The sequence below is a fragment of the Ambystoma mexicanum genome, chromosome 4p (genome assembly GCF_040938575.1).
Source record: "Ambystoma mexicanum isolate Mex_15411 chromosome 4p, UKY_AmexF1_1, whole genome shotgun sequence".
Taxonomy (NCBI): Eukaryota; Metazoa; Chordata; class Amphibia; order Caudata; family Ambystomatidae; genus Ambystoma; species Ambystoma mexicanum.
The window spans coordinates 1,099,643,052-1,099,666,976 of NC_090927.1; the positions used below are offsets into that span (position 1 = coordinate 1,099,643,052).

Here is a 23,925-nt window from a genome sequence, read left to right on the forward strand (position 1 = left end):
ATCACTGTTATAGTCCTTAAATGCTCAGTGATTTAATGCAAAGCATACAGGAATCCTCAATGGTGCTATTGGTCCCCTTTCCCACTCTCATAGAGGTTTTTTGAAAGAGTGCAATAAGAGTGTACCAGACTGTCCATCTTGGAATGATAACCTTCCATCAGAAAATAATGCATAGGGTTAGTCTAGTATTGCCCTTTGCGAAATACAAGTGAGGTGGTACAAGCAGAACACCATGAACACAGGGCCAGTGGTCAGTGGGCCCTCAGACCCCGGTAGGCTGGCCACACAGCAGTGTGCCAGTATGTACAGTTTAAAACTGCATTCAGGCAAGGCCTTCCCTAACAGCAGGTGACAGAAAAAAACATTTACTTGGAAGGGGAGGGGGGTACATTCTAGTGTTTTGCACTGGGCACCAAATGGCTAGTAAACTGCCCTGTCCACCGCATTTCTTTACCAGAAATCAAGACGCTCACTTTTCCTTTTGTTCCCCCACCCCCACAAAAAAGAAAATCACATGAAAATTGCAAAGCCAGGCACTGAGCAACAAGGGCAGCTCCCTCGCCTGGCGATCAGCCGGGCCTAGCCTCTGTCTTCCAAGCAGTCATTGCCAGGGGGTTGCACAGCAGCAGCACGAGAAAAAACAGAGGCAGGTTTTGCTTCTTATTTTAACTTTGAAACATTCAGCAGAAGAGCACAGGTGACCACGTGCAGAAATGGCCACCCACTGTGCTAGCACCCGTGATCATGAATGTAGGATGAAAGAGGTGCTAAGCAACCCTTAACATTCGAGACAGAGTGGTGCCGGCGCTTTTAACAACTTGCTTGCTCTAAATATCTCACTTGGAGTCTTGCCTTGTGTTTGCATTGTGGGCCTTGTAGTTAAGCAGTTCTCAATTGTAAATGGACGAGTAGGGTTCATAAAAGTGCACAGAAGGTAAAGGACTGAATAGGCAACCTACATCTGTTTTAGGGTAAATTGAGACATGTTAGATCCGCAGCCCATGGGCTTCTGTTTAAAAAAAAAAAAAAGAACATGTTTTGTTTGTTTGTTTTCAATCTAGGGGGTCGCAGACGAGACAACAGGGGTAGTGGTGGAGAATGCAGGAATCGCGGCTGCGACCCCTGGCGACCCTCAAATTGGGTCCCTGTTCCTCAATGCTGTCTGCCTGGAGTTGGCCTTGAGTCCTTAAGTAGCTAGCTGAAAGGTGGGGAAACAGGTAGTGGGTGAAGCAACTGAGTGGCAGGGCCTGGTCACGTGAACAGCAGCGTCATCAATGCTGTCTGTCTGTTGCTGGACGGGAGCCCTTAAGTAGCTGGCTGGAAGGCACAAAAACAGGTGGTGGGAGGAGCAACTGAGTGGAAGTGACTGGTCACGTGACCAGCAGCTTGCGCAATGCTGTCTGCTGGGGCCTGGCCTGGAGTCATTACAACAGGCTTACTGTGTTTCGAGGCTGCGCGTTCCTTGTACCAACTCAATACGTCATGAAACATGTGGATGTGTTGCAGGTAGTGGGTGAAGCAACTGAGTGGCAGGGCCTGGTCACGTGAACAGCAGCGTCATCAATGCTGTCTGTCTGTTGCTGGACGGGAGCCCTTAAGTAGCTGGCTGGAAGGGGCAAAAACAGATGGTGGGCAAGGGACTGAGTGGCACGGACTGATCACATGACCAGCAGCCTCCTCAATGTGGTCTGCCTGGAGCTACCCTGGAGTCATTACAACAGGCTTACTGTGTTTCGAGGCTGCGCGTTCCTTGTACCAACTCAATACGTCATGAAACATGTGGATGTGTTGTGGCTATCATCCAGGAGGCCCATTTGGAATCTGTACACTAAATAAGGCCACCTAGCAAAATCAAATTAACTCCAGTAGCCCTGTCAAAATTCATGGTTCAAGGGTGGCTTCCTGAAAGGAACTTGCCAGTTCCATTACATTGATTCTGTAAGGTTAAAAATTAACTGTTGCAGGAGGATTAATTGTGGTAGTTGAGAAACTTGCTCCCCAACTTTATTTCACTATACGCAGTGGTCCTGACCAATTTCACTTCCAAATTCATTGAGGGACAGTTTCTCCCTGATATCCCCACTCCTGCCATCATTTGATTCCTCCATGACATTTTGTACTGAGAATGGTACTCCACATGGTTAGTCGTGGATAAGAGGGTCCATTTCACCTTGAGGGAGATGACGTTGCTGTTTTCCAACGGTGGCATCTGTTATACCCTATTTTTATTCATCATGCGAGTGGTAAGCCAAGTAGAACAGGTGAATAGGTTCCTGAAGGAGACACTGCAGGGGGCCAGCATTCAAGCAGTGATGGTCAGGATAGGGCCATAGCGTACATGTGGAGTGGCACCCAACTCCACCACAGGTGTGACCCCATTGATTTGATATGATATGATATTTTATTTATATCGCGCCCATACACAAGTGTATCAGGGCGCGACGAGGCAAGGGACAACAAAACAACGCTCTTACTAGGCCCAGTGACATTGACAACGTGCAAGTGCAGTGGAGAGGGAAGGGGGAAGTGCAAATGGAAGGGGAGGAGTGGGAAGTGCTGAACACAAGAACAAAACAGCATTAGGAAGTGCGAACAGCAGGAGGCAGTGCAAGAATTAAGCACAAACAACGGATGCCAAATAAGTGCGGGTAAGGGGACTGTAGGGTTGCAGATACAGGCCCAAGTGCAGACAGTTGCCAGGAGGCAGTGCGGGTATGCCGCTGGGTGGGCAGAGATTGGGGCCTGAATTCAGCGGGTAGCCAGGTGCCCAGTGCAGGAATAGAAGAGATCAGCAGGGGAGAGGAAGAGAGAAGGCAGAAGGAAAAAGGAAGGTCTTGAGGTGCTTCCGAAACTGAAGATGGTTCTCCCGAGGTTTCAGAGAGGCAGGGAGGCTGTTCCAGAGGTAGGCTGCAGCCGAAGAAATAGATCTACCACCAACTTGTTGCTTGGAAAAGCGACTGACCCTGAGGGAGTTGGAGGTAGAGGAGCGAAGAGCTCGAGAAGAAAGGTATTTCCGAAGGGAGAGTTGAAGGCCTTGTGGACAATGCAGAGGGTCTTGAACTTAATAACTTAATCCTTGCAGCCACTGGAAGCCAATGAAGAGATTTCAGGGTGGAGAGATACGATCCCAGGGCATGAGGCCAAGGACAAGTCTTGCAGTCCTGTTCTGGATGAGTTGCGGAGGGCGAAGAGTGATAGCAGGCAGGTTTAGAAAGAGGCTGTTGCAGTAGTCCATCCTAGAGAGATCCAGAGCTCTAGAGACAGCGAGCTTGTTCCTGATGCAAGGTCGTCCAGCTAACACCAGACTTATCTCAGCCTGGGTGCCTGAATCATGCCCTTCTCCCATGACTGCTTCCTAAGTTATCAAATTTCAGGGTGATGGACATCCAACGCAAGTAAAATGATGACTTAAATGCCAGCCATGCTGCTGCTTCCCATTCCATTTAAAAGGGTGACTGAGTGAATGTAAGGGTACAATGTAAATACAGCAAAACTCTCGAAGTTCAATGATCCCTTTTTGGTTCAGCAAGTATTGGCGAATACCATTGTGGTTGAAGGGGGAACGGTGTGGATTGTCTCCAAAGTCGCCCTCTGCAAGATCGGCACAGACAACCACACCAGCTGTGACCTTGATACCCAACAAGGTCCCAAGGAAGGACAATTGGACAGGTCACAAACCACTTACTCACCATTGAAACCCTTCCTGTGATTGACATGAAAGGCCAATCAGGCCCACCAGATGAATTCAAAGTGGAACATCTGCATTAAAGGGCCACCCAGGCACACATTTGCCCAAAATTCAATAACACCACAGAACACACAAGAGAACATAGGCACACAACACAAAACCTAAGCTACAGACGAAGACGAGACTAATAAAGGGAATGAAGTCTAAACTGATCAGCACACATGACCCGCACACGAAACAAAACAATGAAAAGTTCCAGCCCCCTTCTTTTATTTATTTAAAAACTTTATTTAACAGTTAGCTTGGCATCACAACAGAGAACAAACTTAACATTTCAGAGCACTAAAGCATTTGTAGCATATTCAACATATCGCATATCGCAAATCCATCAGCAAGACCCTGTCACCTTGAGACTCACAAGGGAGGCAAGCATCTGGATAAACCTGTGGTCCGCACGTATTGCCACTAGCTAGCAGCAGGAGGGGGAAAAGGCGGTGTGTCCGTGTCTTTCCCAGGCTCTTCAGACGTGGAAGAAACATATTGTTGGAAGGGCCCCCAAATGTCTTTCGGTCTGGATCTGCTTGGTTGTGTCAGAATCCAGCACTCTTTGGTGTCTGATGCCCACGTGAGAGCGCAGAGCCACTGTTCATGTGTGGGGGGTCTGGGTTGAAGCCATACCAGGAGAATACAACTGGTTGCCAGGAGGAGCCCCATACTTGCCAACTTCTTGAGGCCCCGGCTTAGTGGTGGTAGTTCGTAGAAGAAGAAGGTTAGCGGGGACGGGGAAATGGTGCATTCCACCATGTCTGATAGAGCCGTGCACACTGAGGCCCAGAACTGGGCTATTTGAGGGCACAACCACATCATATGCATGTAGTTGGCATTTGCGAGTGTTCATGTGGCATACGGTGTAGCCTTGTCGGTGTGTAGTGGAATCTATGTAACAGTTTACATTGAATTCATTTGAAACAGGAGTTGAATGAGAATATACGTGAGCGGGCACACATGTAATCCCAGCGTTGGTCGGTCAGATCAACGTCCAAATCCCTGGCCCAGGACTCTCTAAGATTAGTGAATGGGGGGGATGCTTGTGTTTGGAATGTGGTGTATGATCTGGAAACCTAACCCCTCATGGACGCAGTGCCAATGATTTCCGATAGGATTGGATCATCTTGTGCAATGATGGGGACGTCAGGGAGCCTAGTTTTCAACATTCGCCGCAGGCCGGCATACTGTAACCAACAAGCCTGTCTGCCTCGCAGTTGTCTAGGGAGCTCACTCCATTCTGTAAAGGCGCCTTGTTCGAATACATCTCGGATAGTTAAAAAACCTGCCGCTTCCCAGCGGTCCACCATCTTGGATTCCACCTGGGGGGAGTTAGGGAAGAAGTTCCAGAGGGGGAAATCCCCATGAAAGGGGTGCATATTGCCCGTTTGTTTCCATAGCCTGGTTAAGGCCTGAACAGTTGCTCCCACCGGATCCAGTGGTTCAAACCAAACCGTGCTGTTGGGCAGCACCAGAGCACGGATATCACACTCATCCATAGCTAGGCGTTCTAATTTAACATGTGGGGTAGGATCTGAGGGGACAAAGCAGAACGATGCATAATGGACTTGGGCGGCTATCCAGTACCCTTTGAAATTGGGGGCTCCAAAGCCCCCCTTGATCATTGGGGTCGTTAAAGTTGTGAGCTTCAGGCGGACCGCACCCGAGTGCCAGAGAAAAGAGTTAGTGGTTCGGGCAAGTATTTTAAAGAAGTCTTGGCCAGGCCAGATTGGGACATTTAAGAATCTGTAGAGTAGTTGGGGTAATACCACCATTTTGAGAACGGCAATCCTGCCTGCTAGGGTTATTGGGAGGTTCACCCACCCGGCGCACTTCCGAGCTAACTTGGCTAGATAAGTACCATAGTTGTTTTCATATAGAGAGACAGGGTCAATTGTGATTACTACCCCTAGGTATGTGAAGTCAGATTGGGCCCAGGCAAAGCCCTGAAGGTCTAAGGGGGGGCGGTGGCTTCGGTCAGTGGAAAAAGGATAGATTTATTACAGTTCACTCGGAGACCCGATAATTTGCCAAAGCGGATAACGTCTTCTAGTATTGGGGATAGGTTGGTTTCCGGTTGTCGAATGAAAAGTAGGGTGTCATCAGCATATAGCGAGATTATCTCAGCGGTGCCAGAAAGGCACAAACCCCGGTGCGAGTGTCGCTGACGTATGTTATCAGCCAGTGGCTCCATGACCAGAGCAAATTTCAGTGGCGAGAAGGGGCATCCCTGTCTCATGCCTCTCTCTATCTGAAATTGCGTAGAGCAAAGATTGTTAGTGCAGACCCTCGCCACTGGGGATGAGTGTAATAATTTAACCCAAGTTCTAAATTGGGAGCCGAAGTTGCACCTCTCAAGCACCTGCCACAGACGCCGCCACGAGACTGAGTCGAATGCCTTTTTCATGTCTAGTTTTGCTGCGACTGCCAGGACGCCAGGGTTGTTCGGCTTAATATATTAAATACCCGACGCAAGTTATGTGAGGTAGAATGGCCCGGGATTAACCCCGATTGGTCCGGGTTTACAATGTAGTGCATGCAAGGGGCTAGTCTAAGGGCCAGGACCTTGGCATAAATCTTAGCATCGCAGTTGATAAGTGAAAGGGGTAGGTAGGAGCCGCACTGCATAGTGGGTTTGCCAGGTTTAGGTAGCACCGTTATTATTGCTTCACGGAGGGAGGGTGGTAGGGTACCCAAGAGACATGCTTCGTTCCAAAGGGCAAGTAACGGGGGAACCAGGCGTGATTTGTAGTTTTTATAAAACTCAATAGGGAAGCCATCGGATCCCAGCGCCCTCCCTGAGGCCAGTGAGTCTATGGCATTTGATAGTTCATCAGCAGTGATCGAGGCGTCAAGGGCCTCCCTGGTTTCTGCAGAGAGAAGTGAGAATGGAAGACTGTCCAGGAATTTACCGATTTTGTCGTCTGTGGCTGTGTCAGCGTTGGCGTACAGTTCCTCATAGAAAGAACGGAATTCGTCATTGACCTCGCGAGAGGCCAGGGCTAGGGTGCCATCTTTCCTTTCTATCGTTGGGATATGTAACGTTCCTCTTTCAAGCTGGACCGGTCTGGCAAGGGCACGACCAGGGCGCTTGCCTTCACCGTATCTATGAGCTGCCTGTGGTTTATCAAGGAATTTACGCTCCCTCTCAGCATGTGCACGAAATGTGCCCAGTTCGCTACTTATGTCAGCCAGCGTGTCAGGTAATTGTGTAGCCGTGTATTGTGCTTCTAAGACGGCAAACCTATCTTCACTTTTTGCTATGTCTCTCCTAATAGTTCTGAGCACCACCGCCTCTCTGGAGATTGCCATTCCCCTAATGTATGCTTTGAACGCCTCCCACAGGGTAGTCTGTGACGACATAGAGCCAGTGTTTAGAGCGAAGAAATTGTCGATATCCGTCCCTAATTCGGCTTTGTATGCGACATCTAATAAGGAATATGGCTTGAATCTCCATGTACGGGTCACGGGGGCGTCCGCGGCCTACTGAAGGGTCATTGTGATTGGTGAGTGATCAAAGAATGTCCTGGCAAGGATGGAGGTGTGAGTGATGGTTGCTAGTAGAGTATCAGTAAGGAGCCACTTATCGATGCAGGAATGGGAGTCATGTACCGATGAATAAAAGGTAAATGTACGGGAGTCAGGGTGAAGTATACACCATGAGTCGACCAGTTCAAAGTGGGCCTGTATATTCAAGATGGTCTTGGGTGCTTTGATTAGTTGGCTGTGCTTGGAGCCAGATCTGTCGTATTGGACGTCGAGAATAGTATTGAGGTCTCCCCCCTATATTAGCGGGACAAGAGGGAATCCGGATAGGAGTGTAGATAGGTGTTCATAGAAATAAGGATCATCCACGTTTGGGCCATAACATTTAAAAATACTACCTCCTTGCCCGGCAAGGTGACAAACAGTAGTACATAGCGCCCTACGTGGTCAATATGGACTGCCTTTTGCTTAAATTGGAGATTCTTGTGAATGATAATCATAACCCCCCCGGTTCTGGGAAGAGTAAGTGGTATAGTACCGTTGAGAGCCCCATGCCCTGGCAAATTTCTCACATGCAGGCGTGAGGCTGTGCGTCTCCTGTAGGAAGAGCACGTTAATGTGGTGTCTTTCAGCTTAAAGCTGCAGTTTCCGCATTTTGGCAGGGTTACCCATCACTTAAGATTCCAACACATGCAAGTCACATTATCAGCCATCATCCCCCACATGACTGTTACCAGCAGAAGGAGCTGGGCCAACACATACCCCCTTCCATCCCAAGTCGTGTGCGTGCAGCAATGAGTCCACGGTCGCCGTGAGCGCGACATGCAAGCTGTAGTTCCCCGGTGTTCGCCAAGCAATTTTATAAATATAACTCCCCACCCCCATTCCCCCACTCACATTCCTCCCCCAAAGGATTGGTCCCCATCCGAATACTAAACCAACACATAAACATAGCCAGGGCGACTTCGCCTGGGGGGCCTTAGCACTGGTCGAGCCTGGGTGCGCTCGTGCTGGGGTTGTGGCTAGATCGTGTGGCATATAAGCACTGAAACAATACTTCATTGCAGAGATTTGAAATGATCACAGGAATCAGGTGACTGTGTGACTGGGCAACTGTAAAGGAGTGAAGTTAGACAGTGGCCAGGTCAATGTGACATATGAGAAGGGGCGAGGGCCAAGAGCGCATAGAAGGAAATACACATTGAGGTATTCAAAATGCCAAGGTCAGCCATGGAAATGTTCCTCTATAAACCTGGTGGCTTCTTCAGGGATAGTGAAGAAGAAAGTCCGGTTTGCATGTTCCTCCCTGAGCTTGGCTGGGTAAAGCATGGAGTACTTTACACCCAGATCACGTAGCCGTTTCTTCACCGCTTGGAAGGGTTTGCATTCCTGTTGGACTGCGGCGGAAAAATCTGGGTAGAGATGAATCCTCGAAGATCCCAGGAGCAGTTTGCCTTTGGCTCTGGCAGCCCGCAGTAGAGTGTCTCTGTCTCAGTAATTCAGCACCCTTGTGATAAGTGGACGGGGAGACTCCCCTCTAAGGTCTAGCAGAGAGGGCGCAATGGGCCCTCTCAATAGCAAACTGAGAGGAGAGTTTGGGGGAGTCCGACAGGGAGAGGAGGGTCTGCTCTACATATTATTCCATAGAGCCTTCGATGATGTCCTCAGGGACCCCAATTATACAGATGTTATTGCGCCTGGAACAAGATTCGAGGTCATCATTTTTCTTACTGATCTCGTGAACTCTAGCAGAGAGTGTGTTTACGTCGGCTCTAAGGGAGGTGACATCGTCCTCCGTGGCGCTTAGTCTATTCTCGACCTCAGTGACGCGGCCGTCAGTCCTCTCAATGTGGGCCTTGATAGAGCAGATCGTCCCACTCATGTCATCTAGTTTGGAGTGGAGTGCGGTGAACCCCTCCCGCATGTACTCGAACATTTTAGCCGAGTCTGGGTTGTCTGGAGCAGATGATGAAGCTGCCTCAGGTTCTGGCCCCGACTCCGTTGCCTTCTGGGAGGGTTTGGCAAACATATTGATGGAGCTTTGTTTCTCAGTATTCTTCCCAGGCATACTAGGCAGGCGTGTTATCACCAGGGGTGCTCTAATAGAGTTCCAGATGAGAGTCTGTTAAGGGCTAATTGTAGATATACGGGCTAGAGGCCCAGGAGGGTGGGCCTATGCTGGAGGGGGGAGAGAGCACTGGGTCGTGAGTACCACATATCAAAATGCGCTAACAGGGTCCCAAGTATGTACGTTGATGTTCCATTGTGTGTCCAGTATTATGGAGTGGATTGTACCCTCCCACATCTGTATCATATACCGTATATGCACATGGAATGTCGTTGGCCCTTAGCTGAGGCGTTCAGCAGATTGTGTGTAGACCAATGATCATACCGTATGAGTACAGAAGTACAGACAGAAGGGGCCTTCGCTGCCTAGTATGTTAGTATGCATACACCATTGTACTGGTAATTGGGTCTGTTGTGGAGAGCGTGTAGATGTAGACCAAGTGGTTCACCTCTGGTACAGTATATAGGGGAGAAGGAACCAAGTGCGTAGTTATGGCTTGATACGTGGCTCTGGGGTGCTCCCGGTAGTTGCATGGGATCTTCTATGACTGTAGATTGTAGATCCTCAGATCATATATAGGGGGGCAGTGATTCTCTCGCGGGGTTCGTAGTGCCCGGATTCAGTTGCATCGCGGGCCATCAGGCAGTCCCTCATAGAGCCGAGGGTAAGTAGTCGGTGGATTGAGCCGCCAGTGGGGAGCGGCCTACTCAAGGCGACACCCCAGGGAATGCGGAGCAGAGTGTGCCGCCTTTGTGACAGCCGGAAGGAAGCCGGTCCGCGCCACGGTTATCCTCCAGCTCGAACCCGTGGCGTATCTGATGCAGCTCTTACCTTGGTGCCTCCTGCCGATGGCAGCTGAGAGGAGCAACCCCGCGGGAGGCCCACACCACTGTTCAGGGCCTGCCCGCGGTGCTCCCAGTTGCAGAAAGTCCTGGATCCAGTGCTCGGGAGGGGCCCAGGCACCGTCCCAGCCTGGAACGGCGTCAGGCGGCTGCGGTGGCGGGCCTCCGGTGATGTTGAGGGAGAGCAGCGGCGGGGACGCCGGGAGTCTGGTCCGCGATCCAGCAGCATAGGGGGCCTCAGTTATGTTAGGAGGCTGCCCCGACCATAGTCGCCAGCCGAACAAAGGTAGAGGTTGCGGGCGCGGAGAGTAGTAGGCGCCCCTCCTCCAGCCGGCCTGTAGCACCCTGTCGTAGATTGGTGGTCAGAGTGTGCAGTGTGGAGCCGCAGCACTGCCAGTCCCGAGGTGCTCTGACAGAGGACCGTGCTCTGCAATATCTGCGCAGCTGTAGGGCATCCAAGGACAGAAATCAGCCAGCACCCGCAGACAGCTTTCATGCAGTGTTCAGTGGAATGTTGAGTAGATTTGCAGCGCCATAAAGGAGTTATAGAAGATAAGGATGTTCCCAGCATGGAGCACTCACACTATGCGGCCATCTTGATCCAGCGCAACAGCGCCCCCCAAGTTCCAACCCCTTCTAATGACTTTGAACGGTATTAACATTTTCCAAAAGAGAGATGATGTAGTGTTCTGAGCACTCAGTCCACCGCACCCCACACCGTCTCCTCAAGCATCAGGTTGTCCCCTTCCTACTGTCCTGCTGCACACCGCCGGATATGGACACTCACAGTTCAGAGAAAAAGGGGTAGAGCCAAGCACTTAGCGTGTGTAAGTTGCAAGCCTCCTGCCGTCTATCCTACACAGTGTGCAGCTTGAATGAGGCCTGCAACCTTAAGAAGAGGTACTTACTATACATTGAAGTACCACAGATTGCTGTCCAGAGGACCGCTCTCCCTGTGGAGGAGCAGACTGGGTGTTGGTGGGGCAAGGGTCAATCTGGAAAAATGAATACCCTTCATTTGAATGACAGATGTAACTTGATGGCCATGGGCCAACCGTCTTATGCACCGAATTATAGAAATATAAACTGCTATGCTTGACCAACAAGCGGCCATTTTAAATGTAGCAAGAATCGCCATTTTGCTTGATAACCATTGCTCATTGCTTTGTGTCTAAAACTGCTTTGCAGCTTGCATTTCATGTGAATTCTGCTTACTCTGCTCAACTGTTAACATTGTTGTCTGAATATGAAAGGACAAGGTCGCGGGACTGAAGAGTTTGTTGAAACTCCTCATGAGTAGCCCAGAGAGGAATGCCCACGCTCCCTCTCTGTAGCCTTGGGAGAGAGCTGCAGGGCATTTAATCACTTCACAGCTGCCAGCCAGTCTCGTACGATGGTAGAATATGTTAGAATAAAACAGCTAAAGGCTTGAATTATGCTCTATCTAGGGCCCCCCTTCGCAAAACCCTTTAGAACGTGTCGGCTCCCAGGACACGAATAGTACCTCATAGATAGCAAAGCTTGGAATGTGACTCTTCCCCCGTGTGCAGCTTGCTTCCAAGAACAGAACCACCGTGTTCTGTTCAACAACTAAAAGATGCCTCCGCACTTTCTAATTGCACATTCTTACTAGAATAGACATCGAAAGTGTCATAATCGTCATACTCGTCGGATATGTCCATCGTCATCCCGAGTTCAAAGGAACTTAATAAAGAGGGGTGTTAAGCATGACATTGCTGATTGTATGATATGCATTTTGTATATATGTAACTGATGTACGTAATTCGCTCTCTTGCATCCCTCGAGGTCTAGGAAACTCACGTCGCGGGGCGTGAGATCAGAATTGGCCAATTGATACTATTTTTGCTTGCAATAAACCCTAGCATTGGGAATTTGAACCTCGTGTCTGGCGCATCTTTTCGTGTATGGTTATTGCCTTGTTTCCATAGCACGAGGGACACCTAGGGGCCCCTTTCACAAGTATCTCTGTTGCTTGGCACATTGTACAGAGGGAGGAAGGTAGGACTCACATTGTTCATAGATTCACGAGGCTGTGAGGGCAAAGTTGGCCAATAGCGATTCTTGATTGCACACTGGTCCCGACACCCCTTGAACCAGGCTCAAACTGGCCTATAGGGCAATAGGCCCATGACCGAACCAAAAACACAAAATGCTGGTGTGGGGCAGTTTTTTGGGTCAAAGTGGCCCACCTTTTTGGCCAATTTGGACCAGTAGATTTGTTAATTCACTCTAGGCTAGTCATTTTGACCAGTGTTGCTGAATAAATATTCTTTAAAATGCACAGTTTGCCTCAAAATTTATCAAAAAACTCCCCCCTGTTTACTATTCAATAGTGTTACAAAAGGAAGTAATTGCCATTTGCAACTGTGGCCCACTTTTTCATTGGGTGCCGGAGACAATTTTATGGCCCAGTCTGACCCTGCCTTGAACACCTCCAAAGTTCATATTCTTGGACGTTATACATTTTCAAAGCATTTCTTTAGTGATTTTACTTCGGGCCTAACTCACAGAAGCATTTTATAATGGCAAAACCCCATTGGAAAACGCTCAACGAGGCCCAGAATTTACAGAAACAAAATATTCACATGAAGAAATCTTTTATGAAACACACCCTAGAATAAAATAGTACTTTGCTGATAAAAACAAAGTCTTGCATTGGTACGTACTTGGCTTTCGACAGATGTCCTCAAAATCCCAGCAGCAGTTCCCATTCACTGTGCACTGACTGTCGCACTGGCAGTCTCCCTGGCCTCCGGTACTTGGATCAGAACATCTGTTTCTGCAGCTGACTGAAAACAAAGGCATTGGTATATTAGTATAACTCATAGGTTTCCTCTCAAGCCCAACACCAGGCTGTCACACAGGTGGAGGACATGCGCACAAGTCAATCCCTTTTACTGTAGGTGCCGTTTCGAACTGAAATGATTCAGATAGTAGGAAATGAGGGAGAGCAGAGGCAGCCCTCGGGCAAGGGGCCTTCCCAGTGGTCAAAGTGCATGAAAAGAAGTAGTGGAACTATGTTCCCTGCTGGCCTGCCCCTCAGCACAAACCCCATGGCCACGCACAATACAAACCCCCAAGCTCAGGCGCCTGGTGTTCAAGGGAGCGTACAGTGCAGTGCCATTTTCAACTGCTTCCTACACTTTTACTTTAAAACGAAACCATTCTGAATGGTTTCTTTTTAAAATAAAAGCTTGCAGGATCTGTTTTATCTAGGAATGCCTTATGGACTAATTGCATGTGGGGTAATAGCATTAATCTCGTGATTAAATTAACTAGAATTTTAGTAGTGATTGATGAACTTTTATTGTTTTGTTTATGTGAGGTATAGTGTATTTAGTTTGGTAAGATAATATGAAGCACTGGAGTGGTATATATGAATGTTTTATTATCTAGTTATTCGTTTACGTATGCATAGAAAGAGAAATATTCCGTTTTTGTTACGAAATGCTAACTTGTGATTGTCCACTGTCAAAGAGCCCTGTGGATACAGAGATTTGTTTGGCTATTTTAAATTTGCGAATATGGAATTTTATGAATGAATTCATGTAATCTTTCTTCGGTGTATTACTAATCAAATCATTGTAAAGGTTTTCTATGTAACCAAACACAATAAAACACATTTTAAAAAAAGTTTAGGAGCCGTAAAGCGTAATGAAAAAAAAAGTAGTGGAGCTCTGCTCCCAACCGCTCCCGCCCACTTCGGCCGCTGGGCCTTTATATAAGGGCCCTGTTTGAATGAGGGCCGTAGCCCAGCTGGTGGAGGGGTAAGAGTCGGAACATACTGCAGAGAGAGGGACTGAAGAAGATGGCATATTGTTTTAAATAAAACACGAGAATACATGCGATTATAGACAGGCCGGTACAGTTGGACAATTGTGTGTCATAAAGTGGCACTGTGCTTCTTGGCCTTCAAGCCTTTCTGACCTCTGGTTAAAGTAGACTGTGTTGGTTCTCAATAAGCACTCTTAGCTTTTCATTGTCTTGTGGTACATGGGATGTTCCCTTTCCCATGTTCATATGTTCATGATCCCAGAAAGTGCATCAATGTATGAATAGAAAACACTTTCCTGAAAAAGACTCACACATTTTTGGTACATTTTAAAACTCTCGCGATATCCCCCTGAGTCAGTGAGGGTAATACAGGAATTAAGCCCTTGCTCCGTGGGCCCAGGGAGACACAGCTTCACCTCACTGATGACGGACAGCACAGCAGAAACACCTGTGCTAGGTTCCTGGTTGGTCCTCGAGGTCAGAAGAGAATGATCTTGAGCTTCGGTGCTGGACTGTCCTGCTGGTCAGGACCCAACTGATAAGCAAATGGATATGTCTCCTATTTTATGGCACAATGACTGTGGACCCTTAGTAGGCGACTTTCCAAAGAACAGACTTTTTAAGCTGTGTTTATCCTTAGGAGAAGGGCGCTCACATTTCTGCCAAGACTGGGGTTTTTCACCCTAAACCAGTGGTCGTCAACCTTTTTGTCCTGGGCCCCCTGAGCAAAATATGGGCAGGCCGGGCCCCCCCAAAAATGCCAAATGGGCAGTAAGTCCAAATGGCTATGAACTATTGCGTGGCGTCGCAACACCCTGCTCCTAGTATATTCCTTGGACACCACCACCTGCTCCCATCACAGTCTCTGGACTCCCTCATCCCATTCCTAGACCAGACCCTGGGCTCACCCAATCCCACTTCACCATAGACCCTGGGCTCTCCCCACCCTGCTCCTTCCAAAGTCCCTGGGCTCTCCCCACCCTGCTCCCACCACTATCCCATGGCTCCGCCCCATCCTCCTCCCACCACAGTCCCTGCCCCCGGCCCCCAAAGCTGCTCCCAGCACAGTCCAAGAGCCAGTGGCGGCTGGTGAATAAATGGAGGGGCATAAATATGTCCCCCGATATGCCATAGCAACCAAGTTTATCGAGGAAGCCTGAACCAATCATTCGGGGCAGAGAGGGGGTTCTCCCTCAGGATTATTTTTTAAATAATGGTCTAAAATATTGCATTTTAGAGCACACATTTAAAAATAAAAAGGTCAAAATCCAGTTTGCAATTGCAACTGGGGGAGGCATGCTATTCTCAGGGTCACCCACACATTAGGAAGCACCAAATATGTCTTGATTTGTTGAATATGTTGCAACACAGAAAACATTTTCACTAACGACAAGCCGTTACTTTTCAGTGCTACCGTATAGTCTAGTAAACCATGAGTGCGACTTTTTTGAGCAGCGTACACTGCAAACTGAATCCCTTCACTGCATACCTTGCCAGCTCAGAATGGTACAGATATGCAGGGGCATAGGAGACACATAGGGCCTCATTACGACTCAGGCGGTAAGGGTTTTACGATGGCGTAAACAGCGCCGACCCTTACCGCCTGAGTACGAGGTCCCTTAGCGCCATGGCGGATTTAACACCTGCTTTTAGCAGGTGTTAAAATCCATGGCGCTAAGGGACCATGGAGTTAATTACGCCACCGTAATTTACGGTGGCGTAATTAACGCCTTCCCCACTCCCATTATGCCCTATGGGGCAAAAATGGGAATGGGGAAGGGTAAATGGGGATTGGGGACTTACCGTCCCGCCAACCTCGGAATGGGGCGGTAAGTCCACCAACCACCATGGCGTAAACGTAGTTTACGCCATGGTGGTAAAGTCACGGCCCAGGCGGTAACTTACCGCCTGGGTCGTAATGAGGCCCATAAAATCTGGGGGGGACAGGGGACATCTTGGGGACTTTGCTTTATTTATTTATTGTGTTTTAGTCAAATAACTCCACTTTTCACAAGATTAGAATTAAAATAGCAGTACGTATTAAATTACAAATATCACTGTATAAAACAAGAGAAAGGAAAACAGAAGAACATTAAAGGATGCAGCAGCAAAGAACATGTCTTTGTATGTTGCATTTCTGGATTTTTCATCTGACTATGAGCTCATGGTAAGAGAGAGGAAATAACAATTACTTCCAGTGGGCCACAGCTAGGACGCCAGCTCGTTAAGAAGCAGATCACCTGTAAGTGGACTCCTGCCAAATAAAGGAGTTGCAGCCGTTTCCACCAAGTGCAAGTTGCTACTTTTTTTGTGTGGGGCAAGGAGACATGTGTGCCTCTTGGAATAGAAGGGTGGGGGTTTCAAAGAAAGAGGAAATCTTGTTTGTACCTCTGAGTAAGCCCTGTTATGGGAGTAGAGGGACCAGATGTGTGATGTTGCTGCTTTGACTGTCCTCCGGGGGGGGGGGGGTGTACAGCAAACAAGGAGGATGGGATGAGCGATCGCAAGCCCACCTCCTTATAAGCACTTCCCAGGTCCGCGGCCGGATGTGTCAGACCGGGGGGATGCCTAGTAGGTGGGGTGTATGTGGACCCAAGGGGGTGGCCAGAGGGGCAGCCCGTTATGTGGGGCCAGCCTCTCACGATGAGTCTGGTCCCTCTTATTCCATCTCATGCTGGCTTCAGAGCCTAGCCTTTCTTTGCCTTTGTTATTGTGAATGCAGAGTTGGACTCTGTTCCTTTCTCGTTTAACATTTTCTGCAAAGCCTGATCTATTTGATTCTCTCATATGTTACGAGGACGGCAGAGCATGGGTCCTCTGCCCTGTTACATTATTCAAAGAGCCCCTCTGGCCTTTCTTTGCCTCTCCATTGTCTCACTGCTTGCTTGCTTAATACATACCTCCTTGCTTGAACACTCAACATATTCTCCCTAACACAGCAATGGCAGCTGCAGTCTGTCTTAACTTCTATTTGTTTTGTATCTTGATTTGGCCTCTTATTTCCGCTTTTCTGCCTGCAGGGGAAAGGCATTTGCCAGTCACTGGCATGATGGTTCTCCCTGTCCACAAGAGGGCAACAGCTAGCCAATATTGGAAGAACATGGGCATATTATGCCAGAGGCTGGCAACTGCCATCCTAATGCCTACACAAGAGACACAACTCTTGCCTTTGTTTCTAACAGTAATTCAGTGGATGAAGAAATGCGAGAACACGTATATTGCTTATAAATGAAGGGGATGATGTCACACTTGGTTAAGACATTTTGATCACGCCAGGAGCTAATTTCCAGCTGCAATTAAGTGACTACCTTTTAGACTTCTGGCTTTATATAACATTAGCATCATCTGGAAAGCACAGAGGTTGCTCAACAGGGTTCCTGGGGCATGAATGAGTGGAGGGCATTCTTGCCCTGGTTTGGAGCCTGGCCCCTACAGCCATGATGGGGGAGGGGCCTAGTACCTTTGGCTGTACGTACCCTTTGAGGGTGGGCAGACATTGCCTCCTGCTTTAGCCCACTAACAGCTCTGCTTTGCAGCTTCATCACACATACCTGTCAGGTGGCATGTAACTCAATGCTACTAATGTTATCAGCCTCAGAAGTCTGGAATCCTTTGGAATCTGCTCTGCCGAAAGGCTTCGGGTTACCAGTGGGTTAGCCTTTTCCCTTTGCACCCAGGTAGGTGCACCCACACATGTGAGGTACCATTTTCGTCGGGACACCTGTGGGAACGCAGGATGGTAGGACATGTGGTGTTGGCAACGTGTTTCAGGTGGTGGCCAGAGTGAAATGTATGAACATTTCAGAGACATTTCCCTCTGCACACCCACTTAAACGTGCTGCCAACAGCAGATGTCCTACCTTCCCGCGTTCCGACAGGTGTCCCGACAAAAACGGTACCTCACATGTGTGGATGCACCTACCTCGGCGAAAAGGGAAAAGGCTAACCCACTGATAACCACAAGCCTTTCGGCAGAGAAGATTTTGCTAATGTGGACAACCTACAGATTTGGGCCTAGGGTGTCGAAGCCACCAAGGAAAACAGAGAACCTTATGCATTTCCAAAAAGATACCTGTGGGCACCCCCCTTTCCACTAAAAACATCCATGGTGGTTTATTGTCCCCCACACCCACCCAAAACAAGTTATAAATGTTTTTGTTTTTGTCTCTTTCCTAGGGGCAAATTGTGCTAGCAATCTGCCCCAGGGAGGGCTACATGAAATGTCCCCCATCCATTTGGGGTGGGGGGGAGAGGGCCACCCCCCTTTCCAATAAAAACAACCATGGTGGTTCAGTGGCCCCCCACACCCACCCAAAACAAGTTATAATTTGTTTTATTTTTGTTTTGCCCCTTTCCTAGGGGCAGATGGGCACATGTGTGTGGCCATCTGCCCCCGTGGGGGCTAAACATACTACCCCAGGCTTGGGGGATGGCTCTGCCAATATTTGCAGTGCCCCCCCACCCAAATGTATGGGAGCATCTCATGTACCCTTTCCTAGGGGCAGAAATCTGCCCCCAAGGGAAGGCTACATAAGGTGCCCCCATCCTCTTAGGGTGGGGGGAGAGGGCCACCCCCCCTTTCAAACACAAAAAATCCTGGTGATCTAGTGGGACCCCACCCCCACCCAAAACAAGTTATAATATATATATATTTGTTTTGCCCTTCCCTAGGGGCAGATGGGCACATGTGTGTGGCCGTCTGCCCCCGGGGGGTCAAAACGTACTGCCCCAGGCTTGGGGGCAGAGTGGCTCTGCCAATATTTGCAGTGGCCTCTCCCCTCACCCCAAATGGATGGGGGAATCTCATGTACCTCTTCCTAGGGGCAGAAATCTGCTGCCGGGAGGGCTACATAAGGTACCCCCATCCACTTAGGGTGGAGGGAGGGCCACTGTCCCTTTCAAACACAAAAAAGCCTGGTGGTCTAGTGGGCCCCCCCACCCCCACCCAAAACAAGTTATAATATATATATTTTTGTTTTGCCCTTTCCTAGGGGCAGATGGGCACATATGTGTTGCCATCTGCCCCCGGGGGGAGCAAAATGTACTGCCCCAGGCTTGGGGGGTGGTTCTGCCAATATTTGCAGTGGCCTCCCCTCCACCCCAAATGGATGGGAGCATCATATGTAACCCTTCCTAGGGGCAGAAATCTGCCCCCAGGGAAGGCTACATAAGGTGCCCCATCCACTTAGGGTGGGGGGAGAGGGCCACCCCCCTTGCAAAAATCCCTGGTGGCTAGTGGTCCCAGCCGCACCCACCCCACCACACCCAAAACTAGGTTTTAAAAAAAAATCTATTTTTTTGTTTACCCCCCTTCCCTGGGGCAGACGATCACCCATCTGCCCCCAGGGTATTGCCCCCATGCTTTGGGGGCCAGGGGGGAGAGGGCAGCTTACATAGTAAGCAGCGCCTCCCCCCACTTCAAAAACAGATCCCTGCACAACACACCGAACACATATTCTGGGGGGGATAAGTGGCATTACATCCCCCCCACTTAAAATTGTGGGGGAGATGTGACCCCCTGTCCCCCCCATGTCCTACGCCCATGCTACAAGCTGTGCCTTCTTTCTCGGCGTACCCCCGCTTCGATTGGCTGGTTTGTTCTTTTTCCAGCCAATCCCAACAACCGGGAGGCGGGGCCCGGCCCGTTGTACGAAGGCCCTGTCTGCTTCCTGTCCGCTGCTTGGCCGGGTTTGGGTCCCCTTGTAACACCACAGTGTACATGGAGGCTGAGGTGAACTCCATACGTCTTGGACACTTGGACTTATTGGAGCTTCGAACTTTAACTCTGTAGGTTGTTCCCTCAACTTCTACATCTATCCTTTTCAACCACACCTGTGACTGTCCCACTTGCACAACCAGCTACCACTTTGTACTCTTTCACTGTGTCCAAGCCACACTTGAACTTTGAGCTTAGTTGTGCCCAGCGGCCGCATTGCATTCCACCCTGCCTGTTTAATTTTGAATTTAGTTGTGCCCAGTGGCCACATTGCATTTTACCCTACCTGTTTGATTTTGAATTTAGTTGTGCCCAGTGGCCGCATTTCATTTCACCCTGCCTGTTTAATTTTTAATTTAGTTGTGCCCAGTGGCCACATTGCATTTTACCCTACCTGTTTGATTTTGAATTTAGTTGTGCCCAGTGGTCGCATTCCATTTCACCCTGCCTGTTTAATTTTGAACTTAGTTTCCCAGTGGCTGCCTTGCATTTCACCCTGCCTGTTTAATTTTGAATTCAGTTGTGCCCAGTGGCTGCATTGGATTTCACCCTGCCTGTTTAATTTTAAACTTAGTTGTGTCCAGTGGCTGCATTGCATTTCACCCCACCCATTTAATTTTGAAATTAGTTGTGCCCAGTGGCCGCATTGCATTTCACCCTGCCTGTTTAATTTTGAATTCAGTTGTGCCTAGTGGCCGCATTGCATTTCACCCTGCCTGTTTAATTGTGAACTTAGTTGCCCAGTGGTCGCATTGCATTTCACCCTGCCTATTTAATTTTGAATTCAGTTGTGTGCAGTGGCTGCATTGCATTTCACCCCGCCCATTTAATTTTGAATTCAGTTATGCCTAGTGGCCGCATTGCATTTCACCCTGCTTGTATAATTGTGAACTTAGTTGCCCAGTGGTCGCATTGCATTTCCCCCTGCCTGTTTAATTTTGAATTCAGTTGTGCCCAGTGGCCGCATTGCATTTCACCCTGCCTGTTTAATTTTGAACTTAGTTGCTTAATGGCCGCACTGCATTTCACACTTCCTGTTTAATTTTGTACATAGTTGTGCCTAGTGGCCGCATTGCATTTCACCGCGCCCATTTAATTTTGACCTTAGTTGTGCCCAATGGCCGCATTGCATTTCACCCTGCTTATTTAATTTTGAATTTAGTTGTGCACAGTGGCTGCATTGCATTTCATCCTGCCTGTTTAATTTTTAATTTAGTTGCCCAGTGGCCGCATTTCATTTGACCATGCCTTTTTACTTTTGAACTTCGTTGCCTAGTGGCCGCATTGCATTTCACCCTGCTTATTTAATTTTGACCTTAGTTGTGCCCAATGGCCGCATTGCATTTCACCCTGCTTATTTAATTTTGAATTTAGTTGTGCACAGTGGCTGCATTGCATTTCATCCTGCCTGTTTAATTTTCAATTTAGTTGCTCAGTGGCCGCATTGTATTTCACCCTGCCTGTTTAGTTTTGAACTTAGTTGTGCCCAGTGGCCGCATTGCATTTTACCATGCCTATTTAATTTTGAACCTAGTTGTGCCCAGTGGCTGCATTGCATTCCACCCTGCCTGTTTAATTTTGAACTTAGTTGCTCAGTGGCCGCATTGCATTTCACCCTGCCTGTTTAATTTTGAACTTAGTTGTGCCCAGTGGCTGCATTGCATTTCACCCTGCCTGTTTAATTTTGAACTTAGTTGTGCCCAGTGGCTGCATTGCATTTCACCCCGCCCATTTAATTTTGAAATTAGTTGTGCCCAGTGGCCGCATTGCATTTTACCATGCCTATTTAATTTTGAATTTAGTTGTGCACAGTGGCTGCATTGCATTTCATCCTGCCTGTTTAATTTTGAATTTAGTTGCCCAGTTGCCGCATTGCATTTCACCCTGCCTGTTCAATTTTGAATTCAGTTGTGCCCAGTGGCTGCATTTCATTTGGCCCTGCCTTTTTAATTTTGAACTTCGGTGCCTAGTGGCCTTTTTGTTTTGCCCCTTTCCTAGGGGCAGATGGGCACATGTGTGTGGCCATCTGCCCCCGTGGGGGCTAAACGTACTGCCCCAGGCTTGGGGGATGGCTCTGCCAATATTTGCAGTGCCCCCCCACCCAAATGTATGGGAGCATCTCATGTAACCCTTCCTAGGGGCAGAAATCTGCCCCCCAGGGAAGGCTACATAAGGTGCCCCCATCCTCTTAGGGTGGGGGGAGAGGGCCACCCCCCCTTTCAAACACAAAAAATCCTGGTGATCTAGTGGGACCCCACCCCCACCCAAAACAAGTTATAATATATATATATTTGTTCTGCCCTTCCCTAGGGGCAGATGGGCACATGTGTATGGCTGTCTGCCCCCAGGGGGGGTCAAAACGTACTGCCCCAGGCTTGGGGGCAGAGTGGCTCTGCCAATATTTGCAGTGGCCTCTCCCCTCACCCCAAATGGATGGGGGCATCTCATGTACCTCTTCCTAGGGGCAGAAATCTGCTGCCGGGAGGGCTACATAAGGGTCCCCCATCCACATAGGGTGGAGGGAGGGCCACCATCCCTTTCAAACACAAAAAAGCCTGGTGGTCTAGTGGGCCCCTCCACCCCCACCCAAAACAAGTTATAATATATATATATTTGTTTTGCCCTTTCCTAGGGGCAGATGGGCACATATGTGTTGCCATCTGCCCCCGGGGGAGCAAAACGTACTGCCCCAGGCTTGGGGGGTGGTTCTGCCAATATTTGCAGTGGCCTCCCCTCCACCCCAAATGGATGGGAGCATCTCATGTAACCCTTCCTAGGGGCAGAACTCTGCCCCCAGGGAAGGCTACATAAGGTGCCCCATCCACTTAGGGTGGGGGGAGAGGGCCACCCCCCTTGCAAAAATCCCTGGTGGCTAGTGGTCCCAGCCGCACCCACCCCACCACACCCAAAACTAGGTTTTTTAAAAAAATCTATTTTTTTGTTTACCCCCTTCCCTGGGGGCAGATGATCACCCATCTGCCCCCAGGGTATTGCCCCCATGCTTTGGGGGACATGGGGGAGAGGGCAGCTTACATAGTAAGCAGCGCCTCCCCCACTTCAAAAACAGATCCCTGCACAACACACCAAACACATATTCTGGGGGGGATGAATGACATTACAACCCCCCTGTGCCCCCCCATGTCCTACGCCCATGCAGATATGTGTTTATGTTAGAATTCCGAGGACAGAAATAATGTTGTTTTTATAGAGATGACTTGAAAAAGTACACAAATCACAAACTAAACAGAGCTGACAAAAAATAAAAAAATTATAGTAACATGTTGGGCAAAAAATGTATGACTGTAAATTTATTTAACCTACCCTGAATATACTTTGACACACATGGACAGAAAGTGCATGCCAAGAAAACTTGCTAGCAGTCTTTTCTCTTGCAACTTTATTTACCCCTTCTATTTTTAATTGCCCAACTTTCACAGCTCTTAACGGACATCCCACTAACGATAGTCGCTCCCACTTTCTCTACACTCATCTAATCACACAACCAAAATACTCGGCTTATAACAAAGAGACTCACGTTTATTTGCACTTCAAATGCAAAGCAAGAAACCAATGAGCAGGGACAAAGCCCTTCATGTTCTGGATGTGAACAGCCAATCCTACATCGTCCAGTCATCTGGGCCCTGCAAGAACAGGCCTATGTCAGACAAGATCCTCGTGGGATGGAGAGCAAAGCAACCCAGTTAATACAGCGTGTGCTCTGATGCTCACTTTACTGCGACTGTCTGAACCATGCCTGTCAGGGCATTCCAGCATAATTACAGTGTCACAGAGCACTTAGAAGTGAGGGTTGTGTAGACACATTAATGCTAGGGAAAACACCTAAACACATATGCAAACAAGTGAATCAGGTATATATTAATAAATCCAGGAAAGGCCAGAAACAAACTGTAATCAATGACTTTAAAGAAGCTCATCTCCAAGTCACATCTTAAAATCAAATAACTTTTTTAGTCTAGAATCTTATTTTCAGAACCCCCTGCACATGAGGCCACAGCCCTCCAGAGGGTCGCGTCCCACAGTTTGAATACTGCTGCGCCCGTGGGTGTAGGAGATGGGGGTTTGGGGGGACAAATCCCCCCACAATTGTAAGTGGGGGGGATATAATAGCTTTTATCCCCCCCGAATGGGTGTCTCTAGCGCCTTCACCTCAATGCCACGTGTGTGTTTCATTCCTGCGGCAGGGTTGGATTGGCGGCCCCCTCAGCCTCTCGGCCCGTGGCTGGGCCAAAATTGTCCCTGGGGAGTGAGGGACAGTTTCTGACAC

General features: G+C 48.8%; 1 protein-coding gene across 2 annotated transcripts in view; it reads right to left on the reverse strand.

Moving 5' to 3' along the window:
* The window catches only part of ENPP3 (ectonucleotide pyrophosphatase/phosphodiesterase 3), a 759,459-nt gene that overhangs the window by 502,752 nt on the left and 232,782 nt on the right, over positions 1 to 23,925 (reverse strand). For both annotated transcript variants that reach the window (XM_069606685.1, XM_069606686.1), the window contains exon 3: positions 12,817 to 12,939. In XM_069606685.1, coding sequence (XP_069462786.1) covers positions 12,817 to 12,939 — 123 coding nt within the window. The remainder of the gene's footprint in view (positions 1 to 12,816; positions 12,940 to 23,925) is intronic.